At 50.6% G+C, this 26353-nt stretch overlaps 1 protein-coding gene across 1 annotated transcript in view; it reads right to left on the bottom strand.

Annotated features, from left to right (window-relative positions):
* Positions 1–412: 412 nt before the first annotated feature.
* The window catches only part of LOC141976200 (angiogenin-2-like), a 312479-nt gene continuing 286538 nt past the window's right edge, over positions 413–26353 (bottom strand). Inside the window, exons 1-2 of the mRNA XM_074937015.1 lie at positions 1535–1591; positions 413–1014 (exon numbers count right to left, since the gene is read on the bottom strand). Coding sequence (XP_074793116.1) covers positions 512–985 — 474 coding nt within the window. The 5' untranslated portion in view covers positions 986–1014; positions 1535–1591 and the 3' untranslated portion in view covers positions 413–511. Of the gene's footprint in view, positions 1015–1534 lie in introns of the transcript that reaches the window.

Genomic DNA, 26353 nt, shown 5'->3' with positions numbered 1-26353 from the left:
ATAATCTCCACTTCATTATCCAAGTCATTAATGAAAATATTGAATAGTACTGGACCCAGGACTGACCCCTAAGGGGCCGCCCCTCGATATGCGATTGTATCTCCCAGTTGGACAGACAACATTGATAACTACTCATTCGGTTTTCAGCACTGTTAGGGCTTGGAAAGAGAGACTGAGAGTGACGTCTAATTTCTCTGCATCACGTCCCCAGAAACACACACCCAGCCCTTCTGCATTTGCATTAACGTATTTTATTGCAGGAAATAGGAAGAGAATCCAACTCAGCAACAGCTACCACGGCTCAGCCTGAGACAATCAATTCCCCACATCACCCAAAGCAACGCGAGAGAGGGTTGACTATACTGTGCAAAGGGCACTAGGGGCAGCAGGGGATGAGGGGGCATAAGGGGGGCTATACTACATAACAGGCAGAGAAAATGAAGAGAACTCTGCACCAAGAGAGGCAGCAGCAGAATGCGAGGGAAACCGGAGTGGCCTCCTCATCACACCGTCAGATCTGGCTCTCGGCGAAATGCACGGGGAACCCTTGCGCGTTGCAGGCGATGACGATCGTCCTGAAGTCAGCGGCAGCCCGGTATTTGCAGTTGTTGAGTGGTTTCCCTCCGTGCCAGGTGCAGGTGGTGACCTGGAATCCACTGAGGCTCTGGCGCATGATCTGGCCACTCTTGGTTTTATAGTCCTTGCCTCCCTTGTCAGTGCAGACGGCTCTGATATCATCGCTGTTCCCGTGGATGAAGGTGTTCGTGTCCTTGCAGACTTTTGGCCCAGGATTTGGGTCCAACTTCCTCTCTTCGCTCAACACGTAGCGCATTCGATTGGTGCAGTACTTGTCGTCACGGCCTTTGGGCTTCGCATCGACGTGCTGGAGGAGGAACTTCTGGTACTGATCTGCAGTAGCTGGTGCTCCCAACAGCACCAGTGCAGCCGCCAGCAGGAGCAGCACGGGGGTCCCTTTCAGAGCCATGGCTCCAGCCAGATGACCCTGAGGACACACTGAGAGACAAGAACAGAAGAGCTGCCAGACAGGGTCAGACCAAAGGTCCAGCTAGCCCAGTATCCTGTCTCTGACAGTGGCCCGTTCCAGAGCTTCCGGCAGAGTGTACAAAACAGGGCAATTAAGGAGTGATCCACATGCATCTTCCACTCCCGGGTTCTGACAGTTGGAGGTTTAGGGACACCCAGAGTATGGGATTGCATCCCTGACCATCTTGGCTAATAGCCATTGATGGACCTATCCCCCATAAAATCTGATCCAAAGACCCCACTCCCCCTCACCCCAGAGCCACGAGAGGACTGAGAAGTCCTGAGTCCAGATCTCACCTACTCTTCCTTTCACCCTCTTGCCAAGATTCTGGTCTCAGCCCCCGCAGGGTCAATCCAGAGTCACCCCCTGGCTGAAGTGGGGTCAGGACTGGATTCTGCTCCCAGGCACCCCGGGGTCAATCCGCAGTGCCCTTCTCTCTGCATTTCCCCCCTCGCTGGGGTCTGTTAAGCAACAATGTTTTCAGCTTACCCAAGTCGTGGGGCTCCCGACAGAGGGATGGATCCAGCTGCTGACAGAGCTGAGAGTCCCTGAGTCTCCTTCCCCTTCGGTTGTCATTATATAGAGCCTGACCAGGCGGTGGGGGCGGGGGAGGTGGGGTGGGGCAGCTTCTCCCACTGAGGTCAGGGAGATAGAGGGGAAGCAGGCATGGGGCAGGGTCCTGTTATTGGGGTCCTGAGACAGTGTGAACCCCACAGCCCCTGGTGAACCTGCCCCTGTAACCCTCAGCCCAACTCTATCCCTGAGCTGGGGAGAGAACCCTGGAGTCCTGACTCCCAACTGCCCCCGTTCTAACTCACTAGGTCTCACTCCCTTCCCCGAGCCAGGTTAGAACCCAGGAGTCCTGGCTCCCAGCCCCTCTAACAACACAGTCCTGGTTGTTACAGGTTTCACCACTAATTGGGAACCCTGGGTACCCCATAACCACAACCCCACAACCCCAGCCAGTCCCTTCCCGGGTTCCCTGCCCTCTCTTGGGTTTGTGTCCTGCCCACTGCTGGTGGGGGCTGGGAGCCAGGATTCCTGGGTTCTATCCCGGGCTCTGGGTGGGCAGTGGGGTCTAGTGTGTGTTTGTGAGGTTATGAGACAATGTCCCTTGGGGTCACTAGCTAATACCCCTCTGTGCGTGTGCAGCGTGTCCTCTCATTACGTGGCATGGCAGGCAGCCCTGCTATAGTTCAGGTTAAAACCAGGTCTCTGATTTAAAGCTCAACTTTCCGAAGTGCTCTAAAATCCAGACGGTTACTCAGCTTGTCTTGAAATTTGGTGTGGGTCATGGGAGTGTGGGAGGGCTAGCTAGCTAGGGTTAGTGACCCAAGTTTAGGGTCCTTTGAGAAAGGGGTTCCCCAGATACAGCCCCACCCCTGAACAAAACAGCCTGTCTTAAGGTGCCTAAATTTTCCAGCTGTGTTCAGAGATAGGACTCAAGCCCAGGCCGTGATCATCACACCAGGGTCTCAGTACCCCACACCCCCAGAGGGCAGGCCACACACTAGCCCTTTGGAGGAACAAAATTGAGAACAATATGAGACAGAGAGTTTGGCTCTCATGATAGGCACCGAATACGCCTAACGCTCATGCCCCAAACAGATAACACTGAAATGTGCAGAGAGGACCAAGTTAGCCAGCCCTGCCAGGCTGGACTGCAATGCTTCCAGAGGGATTGGTGTGGACGTGGCCGGGCTGGCTGGGCCCAGGGGGCAGGCCAGGCTGGCTGGTTACACTGTTGATGCTGGGTTTCTTCTGTGTCTTTTCCCCTGACCAGCCCGGACCCCGCAGTTAACAACCAAGAAGGGGCTGGCTCCAGGGGCCGGATTCCCAGACACCCCTCTCCACTGGCACTGGAAATGGGGCCCTGCCAGACTCCCTCTGTGCTGGCTCCTGTCCCATTCACCCTGCAGTGTCCCCCGGTCCTCACGGACTTGGGGCTTTGACACCCCCACGGTCCAGGGGCAGGCCCAGATCTGGCCCTAACGGGGCTGCTCACAACCCCGTCAGCCTGGACCGGCCCCAGCCCTATCCCGGGCAGGGAGTGAGGCCTGAGGGCCTGTCCCACGCTGCCCTGTCCCGCTGGCTTGCCGAGTGTTGGTTGGTGGTTAGGACGTTAGGGGACTCCTCCTTGTGGTCTGGGGCAGGCTGCTCTCCCCGTGACAGAGGGGGAAACCCTGCACGCAAAGGGGAAGTTTCACAACCCGGGCTGGGGCAATGGGCTAACGGGTGGTGACGCCACTAACCGATGGGATGTGCAATGGCTGCTCGTTCCCCCTGTTAACCGCCGTGCTCTGCTCCCGTGTGCAGTGTCGTTGTGGTGTGGTGTGTTGTGGGGTGGCAGAGGAGGGAATGATCCCAGGTTAACAACGTGATGCAGCTGCAAAAAGGCTAGTATCTTCCGGGGGTGTATTACCAGCAGTGTTGTATGCAAGATACGGGAGGGAATTGGCCTTCTCTGCTTGGCACTGGTGAGGCCTCAGCTGGAGTCCTGTGACCAGTTCTGGGCGCCACACTTTAGGGAAGATGTGGACAAACTGGAGAGAGTCCAGAGGAGCAACAGAAATGATCAAAGGTTTAGAAAAGCTGACCGGTGAAGGAAGGTTGAGAAAACGGGGCATGTTTAGTCATGAGAAAAGACGACTGAGGGGGGACCTGATCACAGTCTGCAAATATGTGAAGGGCTGTTTGAAAGAGGACGGGGATCAGTTGTTCTCCGTGTCCACTAAGGACAGGACAAGAAGTAATGGGCTTAATCTGCAGTAAGGGAGATGTAGGTTAGCTATTAGGAAAAACTTTCTAACACTCATGGTACTGAAGCTTTGCAACAGGCTTTCAGGGGAGGTCACGGTGTCCACATCATTGGAAGATTTTAAAATCAAGTTTGACAAACTTCTGTCAGTAATGCACATGGGAACACATAATCCCAACTCTACATATGAAATGATGGGGTCTAAATTAGCTGTTACCACTCAAGAAAGAGATCTTGGAGTCATTGTGGATAATTCTCTGAAAACATCCACTCAATGGGCAGCGGCAGTCAAAAAAGCAAACAGGATGTTGGGAATCATTAGGAAAGGGATAGATAATAGGACAGAAAATATCATATTGCGTCTCTATAAATCCATGGTACATCCACATCTTGAATACTGCGTGCGGATGTGGTCGCCCCACCTCAAAAAAGATACACTGGAATTGGAAAAGGTTCAGAAAAGAGCAACAGAAATGATTAGGGGTATAGAACAGCTTCCATATGAGGAGAGATTAATAAGACTGGGACTTTTCAGCTTGGAAAAGAGATGATTAACGGGGGATATGATAGAGGTCTATGAAATCATGACTGGTGTGGATAAAATAAATAAGGAAGTGTTATTTACTCCTTCTCGTAACACAAGAACTGGGGTCACCCAATGAAATGAACAGGCAGCAGGTTTAAAACAAAGAAAAGGAAGTGTTTTTCCACACAACACACAGTCAACCTGTGGAACTCCTTGCCAGAGGATGTTGTGATGGCCAAGACTATCAACAGGGTTCAAAAAAGCACTAGATAAGTTCATGGAGGACAGGTCCATCAATGGCTATTAGCCAGCATGGGCAGGGATGCTGTCCCTAGCCTCCGTTTGCCAGGAGCTGGGAATGGACGACAGGGGATGGATCACTTGGTGATTACCTGTTCTGTTCATTCCCTCCAGGGCACCTGGCACTGGCCACTGTCAGGAGACAAGGTACTGGGCTAGATGGATCCTTGGTCTGACCCAGTAGGGGCATTCTTATGCTCTTATGTTATGTTCTTAAGACACCTCTTTCTATTTAGTTTATACAAGAGAAGGGTATTATCTCCTTTAATCTCTCACTCTACGGCCTTTTTTTTTTCTAGACCACAGATCATCTCGACAGAGTTTCTCCTATTTGCTAACATCCTTTTTCAAATGTGGACACGGCCCTGAACTCGGGGTCCAGTAATGAGCTCACTGTGAATACTTTATACAGAGGGCTGGCCCTAGGGAAAATTGGGCGAACTTGTATTTTGGCACCCCTGACGCCCACTGCCTCCCCGGGTTCCCCATCCACCCCCGCATCACCCTGGCCCCCGCTGCCTCCCCGGGCTCCCCACAATGGTTGGCAGCCCGAGGGGAGGCTTGTGACAGGAGGGCAGCAGAGGGCTGTGGTGGCAGGGGAGCATGGTGACCTGAGAGCCCCAGAAAGGGGAGAGGGGACCAGAGGAGTACAGCTGGAGTCTGTACACCCCCTGCTGCCCCTAGTGCCCATCATACAGTGTAGCCGCCCCTTCCCCACCCCACCCTCTGTCGCCCCTGGTGCCCACCATACTGTGCCCAACACCACAGCAGTGCCCCCTTGCCGTGACACAGCACCTGGCCTCCATCCTGGGCTCCACCCCTCCCAGCCCTTTATACAGACTGAGACAGTGTCTTCACCCCTAGTCCACAGGTGTGGGAAATCGAGGCAGAGACGGGAACATGAGAGAGCCCACAACGCTCATTGCAGCCAATAGGAGAGGGAAATATTCCCAGAGAAGAGCCCTGTGACTCAGAGCTCTGAACTGGTACATCAGGGGTTATGGGTTCAATGCTTACTCGAGCCTGGGTGAATCATCTCGGGGAGGTTTCACCTTTCACTGCTTCCTATGTATGTGTTGGTGTCTATGCTGTCCTCTCAAAAGCCGAGCATCTGTCACTGTGGAAGGAAAGCCGGGGTACGGAGCACCCATTTCTTTAGGGGAACGTGTAAGAACCCTGCAGCATCAAATATGGCATGATCTGCCCCCACATTAGGACTTAGCCGGATCTCTACTAGCTAGAGATTGGTTTAAAACAGGGGTGGGCAAACTACGGCTGGGGGGCTGCATCTGGCCCTTCAGATATTTTAATCCTGCCCTTGTGCTCCCGCTCCAGCCAGGGAGCAGGGTTGGAGGTTTGCCCCACTCCACACGTGCCGTGGCTCTGCATGGGTCCCGGAAGCAGCAACATGTCCCCTCTCCAACTCCTATGTGTAGGGGCAGCCATGGTGCTCCGCCTGCTGCTCCCGCCCCAAGCGTGACCCCTACAGCTCCCATTGGCTGGGAATCGCGGCCAATGGGAGCTGCAGGGGCAGCGCCTGCGGATGGGGCAATGCGCAGAGCCGCCTGGCCATGCCTCTGCATAGGAGCTGGAGGGAGGACATGCTGCTGCTTCCAGGAGCTTCTTGAGGTAAGCGCTGCCTGGAGCCTATACTCCTGACCCCCTTCCACGACCCCCCAACCCCCTTCCCCAGCCCTGATCCCCCTCCCACCCTCCAAACCCCTCAGTCCTAGCCCACAGCACCCTCCTGTACCCCCAACCCCTCATCCCCAGCCCCTCCCCAGAGCCCACACCCCCAGCCAGAATCATCCCCCCCCCCCGCACCCAACCCCCCTGCCCCAGCCTGGAGCCCCCTCCCATACCCACATGAGCATTCATGGCCTGCCATAAGATTTCCATACCCAGATGTGGCCCTTGGGCCAAAAAGTTTGCCCACCCCTGGCTTAAAACTTGAAGTACAAGGTTTCATCCCTTCCAGTATTTGTTATCATAATTAATTGTAACTCTGTACATTACTGTTATCCATAGAAGTGTCCAGTTCCTTTCTGAATGTTGCTAAGTTGTTGGTCTCATCAATGTCCTGTGACAAGAAGTTTCACAGTCCAATTACACCTTGTGTGGAAACAAAGTATTTCCTTTTATCCATTTTCGATTTGCCACCTTCGGGTTTCAAAGAACATCCTCTTGTCCTTGTGTAATGAGACAGGGAGAAGAGAAGCTCCTGATCTCCCTTCTCTAGACCAGTCTATATTTTATATTGACAGCTATACCAGATCTATGCATCTATCCATCCCTATAAATGCCCATCCATTCCTATAAATGCCCATCTATCCAGCCATCAATTTAAGTATCTACCCCTATAGATACAGACCATCAATCGGGCTCTGTTTAGTTTTGAGAAGAGAAGACTGAGGGGGGACCTGAGAACTGTCTTCAAATATATTAAGGGCTGTAAGAAAGAAGACTGTGATCAATTGTCCTCCATGTTCACTGAAGGTAGGACAAGAAGCAATGGGCTTAATCTGTAGCTTGGGAGGTTTAGGTTAGATATTAGGAAAATCTTTCTAACTCTCAGGGTAGTTGAGCTCCAAGGGAGGTTGTGGGATCCCTGTCACTGGAGGGGTTTAAGAACAGGTTGGACAAACACCTGTCAGGGATGGTCTAGGTTTCGTTGGTCCTGGCTCGGCGCAGGGGGCTGGACTTGATGACCTCTTGCGGTCTTCTCCTGCCCTAAATTTCTATGATTCCTTGATCTGCTCCCTTCTCTTTGGTGTATAAAGTCTCATAAATGCAGCCTTAAAAACAGGGCTGATTATTCTGCCTCATTTAGCCACTGAGCTGCCTGATATTACAGCTGCTGAACAGCGGCCAAGAGTCAGTTTGTAAGCAGAGGGCCATCATATGGCATCCCTTGCAAAGGAGAACAAGTGGGCATTGCTTTGTATCAGCACTCCTTACCATCTGCTTTGCCCTGGTTCTCAAGGTAATCTCCCTGCAGCCAGGCACCTGGCCAGACAAATTTCTGGCTTGTGGGGGGTACAGGTGCCACAGTCACACAAATAATTAATTACAGTTCTCTCCCTCCCTTTGCATGGACCCATATCCTGAACACTTCACAAGCAGATTCTTTATTCCAGGAATTTCTTTTGCTTTCCTGCTTGTATCTACACGGCTGAAAACACCAAACGTTCTCCCTGAAACTTGAGTATTAGAAGCACCTAGACTCTCCAACTGGGCTTTAGTGTCAGGTGCTGTACATACATGGAGGGTATTGTCTACACAGCAAAAGATGTGCACAGTCTAGCCTATCTGAGCTAGCTTGAACGCATCTCGTGTGGGTGACAATAGCAGTTGAAGACAGCACAGTGTGGGCGTCAAGCAGGCTCGCAAGCTGAGTATGTACCCAAGGTCCATGCTGAGGTTGTGTTACCCGCACTGTGGCCCTCACTGCTCTTGTTACCCAGCCTACCTCAGATAGGCTACCTCAGGGGCAGGCAAACTGAGGGCTGCATCGGGTTTCCGAAATTGTATGGAGGGCCGGTTAGGGGAGGCTGTGCCTCCCCAAACAGCCAGATGTGGCCCGGTCCCTGCCCCCAATCCGACCCCCACTGCTTCTGGCCCCTTGATGGCCCGCCCGGGACTCCTGCCCCATCCAACCCCCCCTGTTCCCTGATGGCCCACCCAGGACTCCTGCCCCTAACTGCCCCCCGTTGCCCCATCCAACCCCTCCTCTCATTCCTGACTGCCCCCCCGGGACCCTGCCCCATGCAACCACCCCTTCTCTCTGTCCCCTAACTGCCCCTGGAACCCCCACCCCTGACTGCCCCCCACTGGCCCACCCAGCCCCTCCTCTCCTTCCTGACTGCCCCCCCGAGACCCCTACCTCATCAACCCCTCCTGCTCCCTGTCCCCTGACCGCCCTGACCCCTATCCACACCCCTGCCCCCTGACCACCCCCTGAACTCCCCTGTCCTCTATCCGATCCCCCCACCCCCGGCTCCCTGCCCCCTTACCGTGCTGCCTGGAGCACCAGTGTCTGGCGGCACGGCTGCCCCATGACAGGCAGCCAGGCCGCGCAACACAGAGCCCCGGGTCAGGCCGGGCTCTGCAGCCCCCCGCCCAGAGCATGGCACCAGCTGTGCAGCGAGGTGAGGCTGCAGGGGAGGGGGAACAGCAGGGGAGGGGCTGGGGGCGAGCCTCCCAGGCCAGGAGCTCAGGGGCCAAGCAGGAGGGTCCCGCAGGCTGTAGTTTGCCCACCTCTGGGCTAGACGGTAGGCAGCTTTTGCTGTATAGACATGCCCAGAGTGACACTCCCTGCCTTGGAGTGCTCACAGTCTAAATAGACCAGTTCCCCCCCATCCTTATTCCCATTTTACTGTTGGGAAACTGAGGCCCTTAGAGATGAAGTGAATTTCTCAAGGTCCCTCAGAAAGTCTGCGGGAGAGGCAGGAACTGAACCCCAATCTCCTGGGTCCCAGCCCAGTGCCTTCACCTGTTAAACCTTGACAACAATGCTGAGTGACACATTCTTGAAATACACTGTGATTCGTAACGTGCTGGTGGTTGTTCTCTTGCTGGGCGGCATTATTAGCATAATCCTCACTTTAATTATGGATCAATTTTTTATAAAACTTCATATTTGTTCCCTTGAGAGATCTCGGCGTGTTGTCCTGGTTTTGTTGATGAACGATCTGATTTAGCAAGTGCTGTTCAGCTGAGCCTTAGACCTGCTCCAGAGCCACGTGGTGTGAGCTGCATACACCCCTGAGCTGCCTGGACCCAAAGAACGCGGCAGGCAGAAAAACAAATTAAAAATGAAATTAAACAAGCAAATCAAGTAATTTGGCCCTCCAGGAGACACTGGGAACCACCCCGACACATCCTAGTAACTAAATACGGAGTGATTTTTATTGCACCTGCAACCCCGCAACATGGCTCAGAGTCCCGTGGTGCTGGGTGCTGTGCAAACACAGGACAAAAAGACGGGCCCTGTTCCCAAAAGCTTAGCATCCGAGACAGCTGCAGTGCTGATGTCACTACCTATCATGCTGACCAAGACTGCCTCATTGGTTCCTTGTCCTCCCTCCCCTCCATCTGTCGGTATCCACTTGCTGTCTCTTGTCTCCTACTTACATTGCACTGAAGGTTAGAGATACCAGGTGGGGAGGTGGGGCTGGAAAACAGGCAGGACTTCCCTCTCTCCCATCTCCCCGCTGTTAGGCTCCCAGTTAACAATCAGACTGATTTACAGGCCCATGTGTTTATGTCTCACGAGGCCTTCCCTGCTCGTTCACTCAGGGGAGGTCTATGCTGCAGACAGGACTCTATGCCGACACAGCTTCTCAGCGGAGACGCCGCTTGCACCCACAGGAAGAGTTTTTCTGTCGCTTTAGGGACACCACCTCCCTGAACAACAACAGCTATGTTGATAGACGCACTTGCCCACTGACATAGCAACATCTACACTGGGGATGGGTTGGCATGTCCGGCAGGGGCCTGGCTTTTTCACACTGTGACCGATGTAGCCATGCAGAGCTGACTTTTCCGTGTAGGCCCAAGCTCAGCACCCGCTGGGGCTGGGAAGCTGTCCTGGCTGGGATGTCACCGGTTGAGAGCCCCGTGTTCATTCTGTCCGTCCCCAAACGCTTCAGAGGATCCCACAGGGCTCTGCAGAGTCAGAGCTGGGAAGCGTGAGACTGTCTCGAATTGGAAGCCTTTGTGGTTCAAGGTCTCCGGGCAATTTCGCCTTCATTTATAGCTCACCATAGCGTGGGGCACGTCCCGGGCAAAGACAGCTCATAGACTCAGATTTCAAGGTCATGAGGGACCACTCTCCATTGAGTCTCTGATCTCCTGCATAACACAGGCCAGAGGTTTTCACCCAGCAATTCCAACACCAGCATGGCATGTAGAAAGAGGTCCCCTATCTCGATTTAAAGACCCTAAGGGACAGAAAATCCACCCCGTCCCTTGGTAAGTTGTCCCAACGGTTAATTAACCATCTGCACCTCATCGCTAGCCTGAATTGGTCCATCTTTGGCTTCCAGCTGTTGGATACCAGTCTGCTTTTTCCTGCTAGATTAAAGAGCCCGCTGGTCTCAGAAATCTTCTCCCCACCTAGGTATTTCTAAAGCAGGATCAGCGCAGTGCCAGCTGCACATTCCTTGTGGTGCATGAACTCTGGAAGAGTTTTCCTATCACAACTTCTGCACACGGAGTCCCAGCCCTGGGGTGATGAGTGCTTTAGAAATGCAGGTGGGTGGAAAAGCAGACAGATACATGTCCCTCGTCGCCAGCATAAGTATCTGGGTAAACAGAATAGAGGGTCCTGTTCTCAAAGGAGACCGTGACGTTGACGAGGATGATCTTTTTCTGGGCCTCGTCAGTGACGACCATGTTAGGTCGCAACTGGCTGTCGGTACTGGGGATGGCGCAGTTCATGGTGACCTCCCCCAGGAGCGGTATGATGGCTTTCACCAGGCGGTTCACCAGGATGCGGTGCGATGGCTTTCACCAGGCTTTCACCAGGATGGCGTTGTGGGGCAGCTGCCAGGCTCTGGAGTGGGGCTTACAGCTGCACAGGACATGGGGCAGGGTCTGCACAGGACATGGGGCAGGTAGCTGCACTTCCTGCAACGCTTGTCTTGGATCCCGTGGTGGACAGCTCCGTTGAGTGGGACGCAGTTGAGCTGGGCGCAGTGGATGAACCGCCAGTCAGCGAAATGGGTGAAGCCACCCCCAGCGAGGAAGTGGTTGCTGGCGTCCCACTTGCTGGTCAGTTCGAAGGCTTTACCCTGGTCCGGTTTACGCTTCAGGGTTTCCATGTACAGCAAGTGGATGGCTGCCTTCAGGGTCCTCTCCAGCATGCCCCTGGCGCTCGGGGTGACGATGGTGTTGTCCTCAGACCTGATCTGCGGCACCAGGACTCCCAGCTCCTGGCGCTCCTCGCACCACTCCCAGCGGCAGCCGATGCGCTTCCCCAGGTGACCTGTGGCGTTGCGAGCGCAGGATCACAGTGAAACGATGTCTCTCCCGTCCCGTCTGAATTCGCCGCCCAGGGAACCGCGCAGGAAGGTGGCGATGTCTTGGCTGGAGGGGGCTCTGCCGATCCTCTTCTTTGTCGTGTCATGGAGGGCGCTCGCCGCGATGTTCCGTACCATGGTGTCGGGACACGTCAGCAGGCGGAAGGCGTGGGTGATCACCGCGATGTCACACAGGTCGCCCATGCGGGGGACATTGGCACCGCCGTGCCTGTGGGTGATGTAGATCAGCTCGTTGCTGGCTCTCTGGGGAAGGAACAGCCACACTAAAGTGAACCGTAACCCGAGGCCAGCCCAGGTTGATCACTTTGGCAAAGCAGATCTTTCTGCTGAACACCAGGACAGAGTAGGCGTGGCTATGCAAAGATGGTCTGCTCCTGAAGGCATTGCACCCAATGCGTCACTAGATGTAAGGGGAAAGCTCATTCAGACCCTGCTTACAACCCAATGGTGAAATTCTCCCCTCTAGGGAGGGAAGATGAGGGCTGCACAAGGAAGGCATCCCACTCAAGCCTCTATCACTTTGTAGGGTCCTAGGTGCAACACCAGAGGAGTCCATTGCAATCATCTAGCCCCGTGGTTCTCACCAGGGGTACACGTACCCCGGGGGGTACACAGAGGTCTTCCAGGCGGTACGTCAACTAATCTAGATAGTGGCCTAGTTTTACAACAGGCTACATAAAAAGCCCTAGTGACGTCAGTACAAACTAAAATTTCATACAAACAACAACTTGTTTATACTGCTCTATGTACTATCCACTGAAATGTAAGTACAATATTTATACTGCAGTCGATTTATTGTATAATTATATGTAACAGTGAGAGCGTCAGCAATTGTTCAGTATCAGTGTGGCTGTGACCCTGTTGTATTTTTCGGTCTGATTTTGTAAGCAGGTAGTTTTTAAGTGAGGTGGAACTTGGAGGTACGCAAGGCAAATCAGACTCCTGAAAGGGGTACAGTAGTCTGGAAAGGTTGAGAGCCACTGATCTAGCCTGACCAGTCCTGCATCACACAGGCCAGAAAAATCACACCAAGAATGCAGATTCCTACACCCAGTGTTGAACTAGAGCATGTCTTTTATAAGGAGACACCCAAACTTGATTTAAAGATTAAAGCAACAGGGAATTTATCACCTCCCAGGGAAGTTGTCCCAAAGGTTAATTAACTTCACTGTTAGAAACTTGCACTTCATTTCAAATCTCAATTTTTCTGCCTTCAGCTTCCAGACATTGGAATTTGTCCAGCCTTTGTCTGCTAGATTACAGAGCCCTCTGGTGTCAGAAATGTCTTCCCCAGGTAGGTACTTTAGTGGGGCATAGAGTGTACAGGAGCGAATTTTCCCCCATTAGGTTGTGGCTCTGGAAAGTTACGTGGATGGAGAAGGGTGCTAAACCTTCCTGTCATTTGGCATCACCTTCATAGGTGATCTGCTGACATCCTGGCTGTGTCAGTCTGTATCCCAAAGGGAAGCAAAATGCTTCGCCTAGGGCTGGCTTTGGTAATGTTCTGAGTTGAGGCATCATTTATAAGAATCACTTTCCATAACAAGTCACAGATTGGGTCAAGAGACCTAGACACACACTTCATCCTCTTGTGTATCACAGCATCCTCTGTAAGGTCTTTGCTACAGATGCATCTTGCAACCAAGTTATGCAAGAACACGGCTGAGATGCAACTGCTCCTTAAATGCAGAGAGGACATTTACCCCAGGCGCGTCCGTACAAGGCAAATGTTCCAATTTGTTTTCATTTCAGCCCTGTTCCTCGGGCTGAAATGAAATCTGAATGGCTGGTCAGGTGGAATTGCTTCCTTAAATGCACTAGCTCCCTCCAGGGCAGCCTGGACCCTCGGCTCCCCAGATGGAGAGGCTGGTGACTCAGCCTTTTGCCTGTCAGAATAATGAACGTTCTCTTTCTGCATGACACGTGGCCTTTGAGCTGGTGGGGAGTTAGTATCCCCAGCGCCTAGAGTTACTCCTGGCTCCCCTTCCCACCCCTTTAGTGCTGTCTTTTGATGGTAAAGTTCCAGGCACCTTTAGAAATGCGTTTGCTACTGCGTGCCCTCCTGCTTAGGCTGGGAAAGGCTGTTGGTTTTGCAGATTCTACTTAATTGTCCTTCCTCTGAGTACCTGCCTCTTGCTGTCACCTGCATTCCAAATTAGCTTCCACTGATCTCACAAGGGTGCTGGGAGGGTTTTAAAGAGGGGGGAATGAAATGTCCATGAAACCCTCCCTCATTTCCCAACCAACGAGCCAGCTGGTCAGAACTTTCTGAATTTTGAAATCTGGATATTTTGAAGCTGAAACTTCAAAAATTTGGGGAAGGAAAATTTTTGAAGAAAAAAAAATCTGCAAAGTTCTTTCCCCAATTTTCCATCACACTGGAGAGTTGCCCTAGACTGTGGTCCCTGGGTTTGGGAACTGGTCAAGGACTTGCGAGAGCTGGGTTCAGTTTCCTGCTCTGCTACAGACTCTCTGTGACAATGGACCACTTAGGGAAATGTTTTCCAAAGTGCCTAAGGCCTGAACAACGCTAGGAAGTTATAGTGAGACAGCTACCTCAGGCAGGGGTGTGATTTTTTTTACCAGCATAGCTGTACCAGTGCAGTGGTGCTTACATACGGCGATTGCAGGGAGCCAACTTGTATAGACTAGACAAGGCCTTAAGGATTTACGAACCTAAGTCCCATCTTCAAAAGTGGCTCATAAGTTCCATTGACTTTCAATGACATTTAGACTCCTAAGTGTCCAAGTTAGGATTAAAGATTGTGAGGTATCTGATATTAGGGCATATAGGGTCATAAAAGTACCTATGGCCAGGTCTACACAACAGACTTTTGCTGACAGTTACATCAGTCAGGGATCTGATGAGTAGAGCTGAGTGAATAATGGTTTTTTTGGCTTGGGGACAGAACCAAAATATCCAGTAAGTAAACATAAAAAATCCAGTTTAATTTGAACCAAAACCAATTTAAAAAAAAATGTTCATTGAATAAAAGCAATTAATTTTGGATTGACCAAAACATTTTGGTCAACTCTAAACACATTTTTCCGCCTGGTTTTTTTTTGTTTTGATTTGGCTGGTTTTGGGTAGTTCTCACCTTTTTGGTGTGTGACTTGTTTTATTGGCTAAATCTGAAAACGAAAGGCCATTTCACAAGAAAAGTCATAATGAAATGTTTTGACTTTTTCAAAATTTATTTCCTCAGGCTCCTTTTGGCTGAAACAATTCATTGAATTTGACGCAAATTCACAAACAGTTTCCGAGTCCTGAAAAAACGGATTTTTCAGAAAAATTTCTCCTTGCTGAAAAAGTTTTGCCCAGCTCTGGTGAGGAGGCGTGATTTGTGACCAGAGCCATGCCAGCAACCCCCCGTATAGACACATTTATACTGGCAAAAGTGCACTTTTGCCAGCATGACTTATTTCTCTTGGCCCGTCTGTAATCAGTTATATTGGGGAAAGTGTACTTTTTGCCAGGATAAGCTGTGTCCATTCTAGCAGAGTGAGTTGCCGGTATAGCACACTGGTATAGCTGCACCAGCAAAGCCCTTTGAGTATAGACCTGACCTTGGACAGGTGCCCTGTGGCAGCAGGGGAGGAGGGCATGTTGATATCTAGCCAAAACAGACTGCTTCACGGCTGTCGCACAGGATGAGACTGAGCGAGCGCAGCCTGAGCTCTGATAAGTGTCTGCCTTGTCAAGAAAACTAGCTCAAGTTTTGCAATGAGACAAATCACTAGGAAAATTATTCAACTTATCTTTAATAACTCACTACGTCCAATGTTCCCAGTTAAATTGCTTTACACCTCATCAGCCCGTCTCACGAGGAAATGACAAAGCACGAGATATCAAGCAGGCAAAAGCCCAATTGTTGGAGCAGAAAATGATAATGCCAGCGCGACGGCAGCGAGAATGGAGTAAATATTGATTTTCGTATATGAAAGAAAGAGATCTTTATGGACGGGGAAGATTAAAGGAATAAGACAACCATACAAGCTCCTGCTCCAACTGATGTAACATTCCTACCAACCAAAACATTTCCAGTGCAGAGTAAATAGCTCTCTGCAACTTCCGTAGCCACACGTGTTTGGCTGTTCGCAGGGCATTAGCAGGCCTAATATTTTGAGACGCTGTTACTGCTGCATGCAGCAGGTCTCCATCAAATTGGGAACAGCACAGTTATTGGAAAAGGAAATATTACATCATGACGGGGCCCTTCTCAGGATGTGAAACAGCCTCCTCACCTGCACCCGGGTGAAAACCGGGCTCCAGGAAACAAGGGTAAGGAGACATTAACAAACAATCCATGCAAAGGAAGGAGTGTTGAACACAGAAATCTGTGCAGCAGAAACCCTGGTGTTCAGAGAAAGCTGGGGGCAGACTAGGAATTCTTTATCTAGGTTATGGTAGTGTCTCTGCCCCGAGGTCTCAGCACATACACAGAGCAACCCTAATCAAGGCCCCGTCACACCGGGCACTGCACAGACCCAGACTAACCAAGATTAGGGCCCCCTCGCACTGGGCGCGGCACATCCATGCAGCCTGATTATGCTTTGTATTAAAATGGCATCAAGAGGCCCCGACTCGGGATCAGAGCCTCCCTGGCCTGGGCGCTGGATACACACACAATGAAAAGTATGCATGTATGCATGTATGGTCCTTTTCCGAAAAAGACACCCAGAGGAAAGCAGTACATACTGACTTTCATGGATTTTGCCACCCGATGGCCGGAAGCAGTAGCTCTAAGCAACACCAGGGCTAAAAGTGTGTGCCAGGCACTAGCAGACATTTTTGCCAGGGTAGGTTGGCCCTCCGACATCCTCACAGATGCAGGGACTAATTTCCTGGCAGGAACTATGAAAAACCTTTGGGAAGCTCATGGGGTAAATCACTTGGTTGCCACTCCTTACCACCATCAAACAAATGGCATGGTGGAGAAGTTTAATGGAACTTTGGGGGCCATGATACGTAAATTCGTAAATGAGCACTCCAATGATTGGGACCTAGTGTTGCAGCAGTTGCTCTTTGCTTACAGAGCTGTACCACACCCCAGTTTAGGGTTTTCCCCATTTGAACTTGTATATGGCCGTGAGGTTAAGGGGCCATTGCAGTTGGTGAAGCAGCAATGGGAGGGATTTACACCTTCTCCAGGAACTAACATTCTGGACTTTGTAACCAACCTACAAAACACCCTCCGAACCTCTTTAGCCCTTGCTAAAGAAAACTTACAGGATGCTCAAAAAGAGCAAAAAGCCTGGTATGATAAACATGCCAGAGAGCGTTCCTTCAAAGTAGGGGACCAGGTCAAAGTATGCATGTATGCATCCGATGAAGTGAGCTGTAGCTCACGAAAGCTCATGCTCAAATAAATTGGTTAGTCTCTAAGGTGCCACAAGTCCTCCTTTTCTTTTAATGAAAAGAAACTATTTGCCCCAAAGGGCTTAAAATGTAAGTGAGCAATGAGGGAGAACAGGTGGAGGGGGGTCACAAGGTACCAGTGGGAGGCAGCCCCCGCCCAGACAGCTGACAATCTAAATAGACAAGTGTTATTAACCCCATTCAACAGCTTTTGGTGGGGGAGAACGGTAGGTCCAGGGAGATGAAGTGACTTGCTGAATTAGCCAGTGTCTAGAGTGCTAGCCCCGTGCCTGGACAGCAAGGCCTCCTAATAGCTTCAGCTGGAGTCCATCACAGCCCCGGAGGATCAGCACCCCGAGCACTTTTATTTTCGTACTGAAATATGGGCTTAGCTGCCTGACATTAGCTCCAGAAGACTGAAGTGTTTTGCCCCAGCTGCTTCACGCCACCGCAGCCCTCCACACACCTCTTCCTCTCCGGTGGGCACGAAACAGTGAAATACAATCTAACATTTCGATACACCAGACAGCCAGGGAAATTTCTGCCATTCACCGGCCAGATAATTCAGTCTGCCCTCTCTTCCCCACAGTGGATTCGCAGCAGGTGTCTGACAAGGAAGCGGTGCCTGCTCTAAAATGATCTGTCTCTGAACCACTGTTCCAAATACAATGCTCAGGAATTACTTCTGCTTTGCAGACCCAGATGCATTTGGCTGGGAACCGGTATTAACTCCATTAAAAATCTACCTTACCTGCATACCACCTACGGCACTTCAACCCTGGCCCCTCTACGCAGGGGTGAATTTAATCAAAAGTGAGCAGAGCTAGACACCCCAAAGGGAGATCATTATTGTCTGTCACTCAGATCCCATGGCATGCATCCGATGAAGTGAGCTGTAGCTCAGGAAAGCTTATGATCAAATAAATTTGTTAGTCTCTAAGATGCCACAAGTCCTCCTTTTCTTTTTGCGGATACAGACTAACACGGCTGCTACTCTGAAATCAGATCCCAATAGCGTCCATCTCATAGAATATCAGGGTTGGAAGGGACCTCAGGAGGTCATCTAGTCTAACCCCCTGCTCAAAGTAGGACCAATCCCCAATTTTTGCCCTAGATCCCTAAATGGCCTCCTCAAGGATTGAATTCATAACCCTGGGTTTAGCAGGCCAATGCTCAAACCACTGAGCTATCCCTCCCCGCACATCTCATGTGCTAAACACTTTCAAATCACAGGAGACACAGACCCTGCCCCAGGGAGTTTGCCATCAGAAAAAGATCAGCTGAGTGAGCAGGTTTCGTTGTCATGCTGTTATTTTCCTGAGTACAGTAGAGTAAGAAATTGTGGTATCCATGTCTGAGCATCCTTGAATGGCTGAAAATGTATTTTCTTCTGAGGTTAATTAATAGCACAGGGTAACATTTACACTACTACTGAAGTTCCCTACCTTTTTAATAAGACTGAAAAAATGCCTGCCAGGCTTTATCCCAGGCTGTGGTGCTGGACTCTCCCATTCACAGAAGGGCTGGAAAGTCAGGCCGCCTGATTTAATGGCTCCCTGGGCGAAAAGTAGGTATCCCCAAGAGCTTTCTTTTGCAGAGGATAAATAATGAAGGACTTTCAGCGTTCTGGGAAATGAAACTGACGGCAAAGGAAATGTTCCTGGTGGCCTAATTTAGAGCCCCCAGTGGAAACCTTTTTCAGCATGGGCTACCTACAGGGCACTGACCCTTTACTGCTCGGCCGGTCTCTGCAAACAGAGCCTACGGCATTTGCTTTGGTGGAACAAGACAAGAAGCATGCTTGGCATGAAGTTTGCCCTTGGCCTCCAGAACTGAAATTTTCTGGCAGAGTCGGCTACCCAGAAACTTAGGGAAATGTTACGCTTTCTTGCCTTTCACATGGCTGCAATTGCAGCCCTTCTGCCAGGGGTGTTGGCAGCATACTTTCTAGGGCTTTTTCTAAACCTTAAATAACCGTGTCTCGAGCCCCACCCAATAATCTGGGGAAAGCCCCCTCACCCCCCGCACACATACTCTGTGCAGCCTGGGTAGGTGATTTATTCCCCCCTTGCAAGCACAGGGACCAGGGGGTTTCTAAACCAGAGAACTTTATTGGGGAAAGGAAAGGGAAAAAATAAGGGAAACTTGTGTTAACCTTACAACTTAACAATTTCTACCACTGCTACCGTAAGCTGCACAAATCACCATCCCCCCCACAGCCACCCTCATGATGAGCCACGAGTGGGTGACGCAGTTAGTTGGTCAGGAAGTCCCAAGGAGAACCTAGGTCCAGACTGTCTCGGGAGCTGCGCTACTGTGACATTCGGCTTTGATGCCGGATCAGAGAGGCCGCATCAGAGTGCCGAGGCAGATGGAAATAGTAGCTCCAGGTCTGTTCTCCCAGTGACTGAAACAGCTGCTCCATCTGCTCCGCTCTCATGAACGCCACCACTCAGCACGGTTAACCGGCCAAACCGCTGAGTCGCTCTGTCTTTTTGGCTGTAATTGGTCGTTCTCGCCCAGGGGCTGTCAGCGGGTTGGAGTTGCTCCTCTGCTCTGTGTGTAGGACTCACCTGGATCAGGTAGCCTCTTTCCCCTCACAGGATACAGCTGCTCCTGTCACATCAGCTCTTTTAAAAGGGGATCAATAATATAAGGGTCCCTGTACTCAGGCTTCCCTGCCCAGCAAACTATTCCCTGCAATAGGTCACAATTGTGTCATTGCTTCTTCTAAAATGTGGGTTTGGGCCAGGGCCTCTGCTCGGCTGTGGCAAACAGAAGTGGTTATCAGGGTGACCCAGCAGTGACCAGGCAGCTCCCAACAGGACAAGCTCCAAAATATTGGCCCCAACTGCAAAACTTAGCCAGATTATCCCCCAGTGTTCCCAAATTTCCACAGCTGGTCTGTAAATGCAGTGAAGCCCTGCTCACTCAGCTCCCCTTGCTCCCTAGCAAATAGCTCCCTCCCTTGTCCCTTAGGCCTCAGGCCTGCACAGTTAAAATGTAAAGCCTGTGGGTTGTCAGCGCCCACAGTGCGAAACTCAGGAGTCAGGCCCCAAAGAGTTGTGAAACTGGCTTAAAAATTCATGAGATTAAAAATAAATAAATAAAGTGACTGCTGGGTGTTTTGAGCTTTTTAAAGATTGCGTTTTCCAACTTTTCTCTGCAGCTGTGAGAGCTAGAGCCAGACGGAAAGGGCTTCTCTCACGGCACAAGACTCCAGGAGCCGGGGCTGTCAGAACCCACCACCACCACAGCATTCACAATGAAGCTGGAAAGTCCCTCAAATGAAAGAGAGCCCCGGAGCTGTGATCAGCTTCACCTGTGGCTAGTTACCAGCCTCCCAGATGGCAGGTTTGGGCTGGGGCTGGTGGCTAGGTCAGGGGTCCAAGCAGCAAAGTCGTTAGCAGATGGTGCTTCCTGTAAGAGGGTTTTACAGGGGGTCTGGGCTGTTTGCAGTCAGCTGGGGATGAGGCCTAAGAAATAGCTAGACAGGGCTGAGGGGAGACTAGGGCTGGGAAGGGAAGGCCTGGGAGAGGCCCCGTGTCTGGAGTGGGCCCAGCAGAGATCCTCTGCTCAGAGGGAACGGGGGAGCCGGGCCTTGATACAAGGATTCTGTGCCCTGGGTGTGATGGGTGGATATTATGGTTTGTCCCTGGGGCCGAACCCTCGACTAGCGCTGGAATTAGCCCATCCAAGAGCGAGAGACTGAAACCTCTGGAGCTGGAAGAGCAGAAACTGAGGCACGGGGCAGCAGGTACCAGGGCGACCGCGTCACGGGATTGAGACGTTAACTGGAAATATTCTAACCCCTCTTGGGAGTGAGGGGAGCCTGGATTTTGTTTCCTATTTGTGAACAAATGATTTCCACACAAGTAACCGAAAATGGCTGAATTTTGAACTGTGACCCGTGAACAGGGACAGTAACAGACCTAGCTGAGTGGGGTGTTTGTGTGGATAACAACAATGCCCAGAGTTTCAGTCTGAAAAGAGTAGGAGGTAATAAAACCTCCTGCCTCAGGGATTAAGCCTCTCTTCCGCTTTTAGGGTGAGATCTTCCCGGGGGCACCGCAGTGCTGGGACTAGGGGGGCTGCCGCACCCCCTGGCTTGAGGTGGTTTCCGTCGCATACAGGCTTTACAGTTTGGTGCAATGGCTCTCAGCTCCCCTACACGGTTCACATTGTTCCAGCCCCCCTGGGGGGCAGGTGGCCTCACCTCTGCCCGTTGTGGGGCTTCTAGAACCTTCCCCAGAAGCAGCCGCTGACTCGAGGGACGTCCAGCCGGGCGATGCCCAACGTCTCTCTCTCGCGTTTAACAGGTGGCTCCTGGAGGCAGCCCAGAGACCTGGACCTGGTGACTAGGGGCCTCATTCACAGGCGGTGCTGAGGGGCCACCCTCTGAAAGCCAGGCTCCCAAACAACACTTGAAGGGCTGCCGGTGGCCCAAGACGCTGCAAGAGAGCGTTACGGCAGCGAGAAAGCGAAGCATGAGACGGACTCCCTTTGTGTCCTGCTGTCAGCCCCCTCCGCGTCCTGGCAGAGGTGAGTGCTCCTGGCGTGTCGGACACTTGAGCCTGTGAGTTGCCTTCTTCTCTTCCTCGCACTAATCCCCAAAACCCTCTCAACCCACTCCCCGGTCCTCGTGCAGCCCGGAGCAGGGAGCTCCTTGGGGTATCTGGAGCCTCATGTTTTTATGCTGACTTCAAACCAGTGTGGCAGGCCCGTCTGCCAGCGCTATGTCCCCAGACTCTCGCCTTCGCTCGCTTTTCCCAGCTTGACCATTCGCGGCTTTCATGCTGGGCAGCCCTTGGTATAAGATTTTCATAGACGGTTTTCTCTCCGGCGCTTCTGGAGGCTGGTCTGGGACTGGTCCATTAGCTTTAAATACCCTGGGAGTGACGGCTCATAGTAGCCTAGACATGTACCGCTTTTTTCCCTCATTAATATGATTAACGTTCCTGTGGGGCTCTGGCTGAGAGCTGGACCTGCACACACACACAGGGAGAGAGGAATGCAAGGAGTCCTCTCCCCGTTTTACCGCTAGTGAACTGAGATCCAGAGGAGTAGGGCCTGATCTTCCATCAGCTTACATAATGCCACCTTCTTCCCTTCCAGGGGAGGGTGGGGGAGTCTTTGGGATCTTTTGGGTTTCGCTGGGATATGTTGGGGGGGCTTTTGATGGCAACTTTTGACATAATGGACTCTTTCTAGTCTGTCCAAAGAGCCAAGTTGTGCCCAAAAAAGCCAAATTAGATCAGGAAAAAGCCCCACATTTCCGCAGAGATTGCTGTCCAGCTCTCCCCCTGTACGTTTTGCGGTTTCGGTTCCAGGGGTTGTTCTCTGTCTGCTGGAAGCGTGGCCAGGTCAGTGGCTTACAGAGGAGGAGTTTTTTCCCGTGTACGGCCTCCCGCTCTCTCCAGACCGTGTCATGCCTTCACTTAGGTCCCTTGCGCTGTGGGAGTCAGTGCGTTTAATCTAATTAATCATAGGCTGGAGGGCAGCAGGAGAGGAGACGTGTTGGCTCTCCAGGACTTGTGGTTAATATTTTGACCTGTGTAATGAGCATATGACATGCACTCTTCCCCAGGGATGCTTGGGGGCTGGGGGGGAGAGATTAATCTCTCTTCAGTGAGAAGTTACACAGAGAGGTAATACGACGCCGACGTCTCCGTTTCCCTTGCTTGCCACTAGCTCCAGCCGCTTGTGCCATGGCTGATTTTTTCCAGCTTCCAACTGGAAGTTCCGACCTCTCTCTGCAGTTTGTGTCAGTAAATCTGATGGGGCAAGGCGGGGCTGGGGGGAAATCCGCGTAGGAGGCGCACAGGAGTATCCCTTCCCTGTAAGCAATGCCAGGAGATTGCAATAAATGGGTTTCCTGTTGCAGGCTGGGAAAGTGGAAAAGACAGTTGGGGTCTCTAGGCTGTACAGTAAGTCTGTTAATAAACAACGGGTAAAGTAAGCTCATCAAGAACCAAACCAAACTGCCGGGGCTCTGTGATGCTTCTCAGTCGCTTTAGCTGGTCAGAGAGGCTCGGGGGAGAGAGATTCTCTGTGTTCGAGACTTTCTGATTTTTTTTCCCCCCTCCAAATTGCTTTGAGACTAGACAGTGGGATCATCCCTTCAAAAGGGTGTCTCAGGAATTACGTGCTGTGATCGGTGTTTGAAACCAAGGATCAGTCAGGAGCTGCTTAATTCTTAGCAGCAGCTAATCACCTTCCAGGGAATTTTTTTTTTTTAAATTTTAAATCAGCCAAATTAAATTTGAGGATTGAATGGGGCTATTACATTGTGCACTGTGGTTATCCTCTTAAAGGCTTAGCACGGGGGATGCGCAGGCCAATTAAGTCAAGCAGCATGTGGCACAGTCATACTGCCACACTGGTCAGACCAATGGTCCGTCTATCCTGGCAGTGGCCAGTATCAGAGCTTCAGGGGGAGTGTACAAAACAGGGTGATTTTGGAGAGATCCACCCTGTCTTCTCCTCCTGGCTTCTGGCAGTCAGACGTTTAGGGTCGCCTCGAGCATGAGCTTACATCCCTTCGGTAATAGTCCTCCACAAACTTAATCTAGTTCTGGTTTTGAATCCAGCATCACCAGGGTACATTTAGTCCAGCTCTGATGTCCTGTGGCTGTTCCTGTTCCTATGCGGTGTGTGCATGCTATGGCGCTTCCTATGAGCTTGATTCAAATTAAATGCTTTTCTAGAAGTTACTAAAGTTAGACACCTTTAAATCACTTGGATGCAAGTTATCTGCAGGTCCAGATAACTTGCATCGAAGAGTTTTAAAAGAGCTGGCTGAGGAGCTTGCTGGATAATTAGTGTTGATTTTCAATAAGTCTTGGAGCACTGGGGAAGTTCCAGAAGACTGGAAGAAAGCTAATGTTGTGCCAGTTTTTAAAAAGGGTAAAGGGGATGACCTGGGTAATTATAGGCCTGCTAGCCTGACACTGATCCCAGGCAAGAGAAGGGAGTGGCTGATACAGGACTCTATTAATAAAGAATTAAAGGGGTGTGTGTGATGTGATTAATGCAAATGTGGGTTTATGGAAAATAGATCCTGTCAAACTGACTAGATACCTTTTTAAAAAAATCAGATTACAAATGATAAAAGTAATGGTTTTGATGTAATATCCTTTTGCCTTCTGAAGGCGTTTGACTTGATACCACATGACATACTGATTTAATTCCCCCACCCCCGAACGATATAAAATTAACATGGGACACATTAAGTGGATTAAAAACTGGCTAACTGATAGGTCTCAAAATGCAACTGTAAACAGGGAATCACCGTCAGGCAGGACTGTTTCCAATGGGGTCTCTCAGAGATCGGTTCTTGGCCTTATGCTATTTAACATTTTTATCTATGATTTGGAAGAAAAACCATAAAATCATCACTGATAAAGTTTGCAGATGACCCAAAAATTGGGAGAGTAGGAAATAATGAAGGGAACAGGTCACTGATTCAGAGTAATCTGGATCGCTTGGTACACTGGGCACAAGCAAACAAGATGCGTTTTATTATGACTAAATGTAAATGAATACATCTCGGAACAGAGACTGTTGGCTATACTTACATGGTGTGGCATTTTGTCCTGGGAAGCACTGACTCTTAAAACAATTGGGGATCGTGGTGGATAATCAGCTGAACATGAGTTCCCAGCGCGACGCTGTGGACTAAAGAGCTAATGCCATGCTGTGAGAGACTGACAGGCCAACCAAGCGAAGAAGACATCTTCCTTAAAAGGAAAAGTCTTTGCTCTGGTCACTGTTCCCAAGGGGGCTTTTAAATACCATTTGTCGCTGAACTCTTCCTGAAGCAGTGTGGTCCATAATTCATAATGGGGACATGTCAGCAGCTCGTGGCTCCGCTTTGCGCACACTTCCCTTCCAAGTCTGTCTCGTTAGCACATGTCTAACGAGGAGGAGGAAAACGAAAATGGGCAAATCAGTCTAGTTTGTATCTGCTCGATGAGGAGTCACAGATGGAAGGGGAGAGATGACACACGGTATCTGTGAAAATCAGTCTGACCTTTATCCATGCCACTGCTGTATGCGTGTCTCTCTCTCTCTCTCCCCCCCCCCCCCGCCCCCTTCGCTTTTGTTCTGTTTCATTTAAATTCATGTTCTCAGGGTTTTTGATACATAAAAGAGAACAGAAATGTCTGAGCAGCTGTCTGGACATACAAGGTGTTTAAAAGTCCCAGGCGCCTTTGTGTTTAGCTTCCTACGGGTGAAATTCACCCCTGTGCAAAGGCTCTTCACAAGATGAGCTGGGGGGCTTGTCTAAACAAACAAGTTGCACTAGCTGAATTTAGCGTGACTTTTCGCTTTTTTTAAATGACTTAGTTAAGCTGATGTAAACCCCTGTGTGGACATTTATATTGTTTTAAACGTGGATTTACATTGGTTCAGCTGGCACCTGTACATAAGCCAGATTTCAAACCAATGAACGCCAAAACAAAGTTGCACCAGTTTAATTACATTGGTTTAAAGTAACACTTTAGTTAAACCACCTAACTTTCAGCGTAGACCATGTCTTGGTCATTCCATATAGGTGTCCAGATCATGCCACAAGCATCACTGCTCCTGATAACCTTTCCTGACAGTCTATCTACTGAAGGGGCTATGGAGATGTGTAGACTGAGTTTGGCTGTCCCAGTTCCCCTTGAAATGAAAGGGGAAACTGGAATCAGACATGCAAAAAATCCCTATGAGACTCTGGGAACCTGGGGTATAATGTCCTCCTAGTCTTCATCTTAACCATTTCCTCTGTGCAAAGAACGGGAAGGTTCAGAAAACCTTGCCCAAAATTTTTTAAACCCAAGGGCCTAAAGTTAGGTTCCTACGTATCCATGCCCCAACTTTCAAATATGCACAGCAACTGCAGCTGTCCTTGACATCCGTTGGATTTTACACTGTTGCCAGCTCTTGTGAGAGTTGAAGGGTTTTCTTAAAGCTGCAGTTCCTGCAGCCTGGGGATTATGGGAGAATCTTACTCTTTGGGGTTTTTCAGAATGAAAGCCACGCCTCTAGCACTTGTGTTTCTGGAAAAAGCTGGAAAATGTGACTTCTAGTGGCTGCTACAGCAGAAGGGGATAAAATTGTTCTCATCATTCCCTTATTCAAAACTAGTCTGGTGCCTTCGTTGTTTTGGGGCCCTGACTCATGGCTTTTGAACACGTGAATTTGTGAGTGCTCTCCATTGTAGAAGAATTGGGCCACTTCTTTGTAAAGGCCTAAGTGTGGATTCAGGAAGAACTTCACTGCTTAGGTACCCAGGTTTGAAAATGTTTGCCCTTATATATCTGTGCATGGCATG

The sequence above is a fragment of the Natator depressus genome, chromosome 23 (genome assembly GCF_965152275.1).
Source record: "Natator depressus isolate rNatDep1 chromosome 23, rNatDep2.hap1, whole genome shotgun sequence".
In the NCBI taxonomy this organism is placed as follows: domain Eukaryota; kingdom Metazoa; phylum Chordata; order Testudines; family Cheloniidae; genus Natator; species Natator depressus.
The sequence above is the reverse complement of the archived record's forward strand: the minus strand, read 5'-3'. Positions and strand labels throughout refer to the sequence as shown.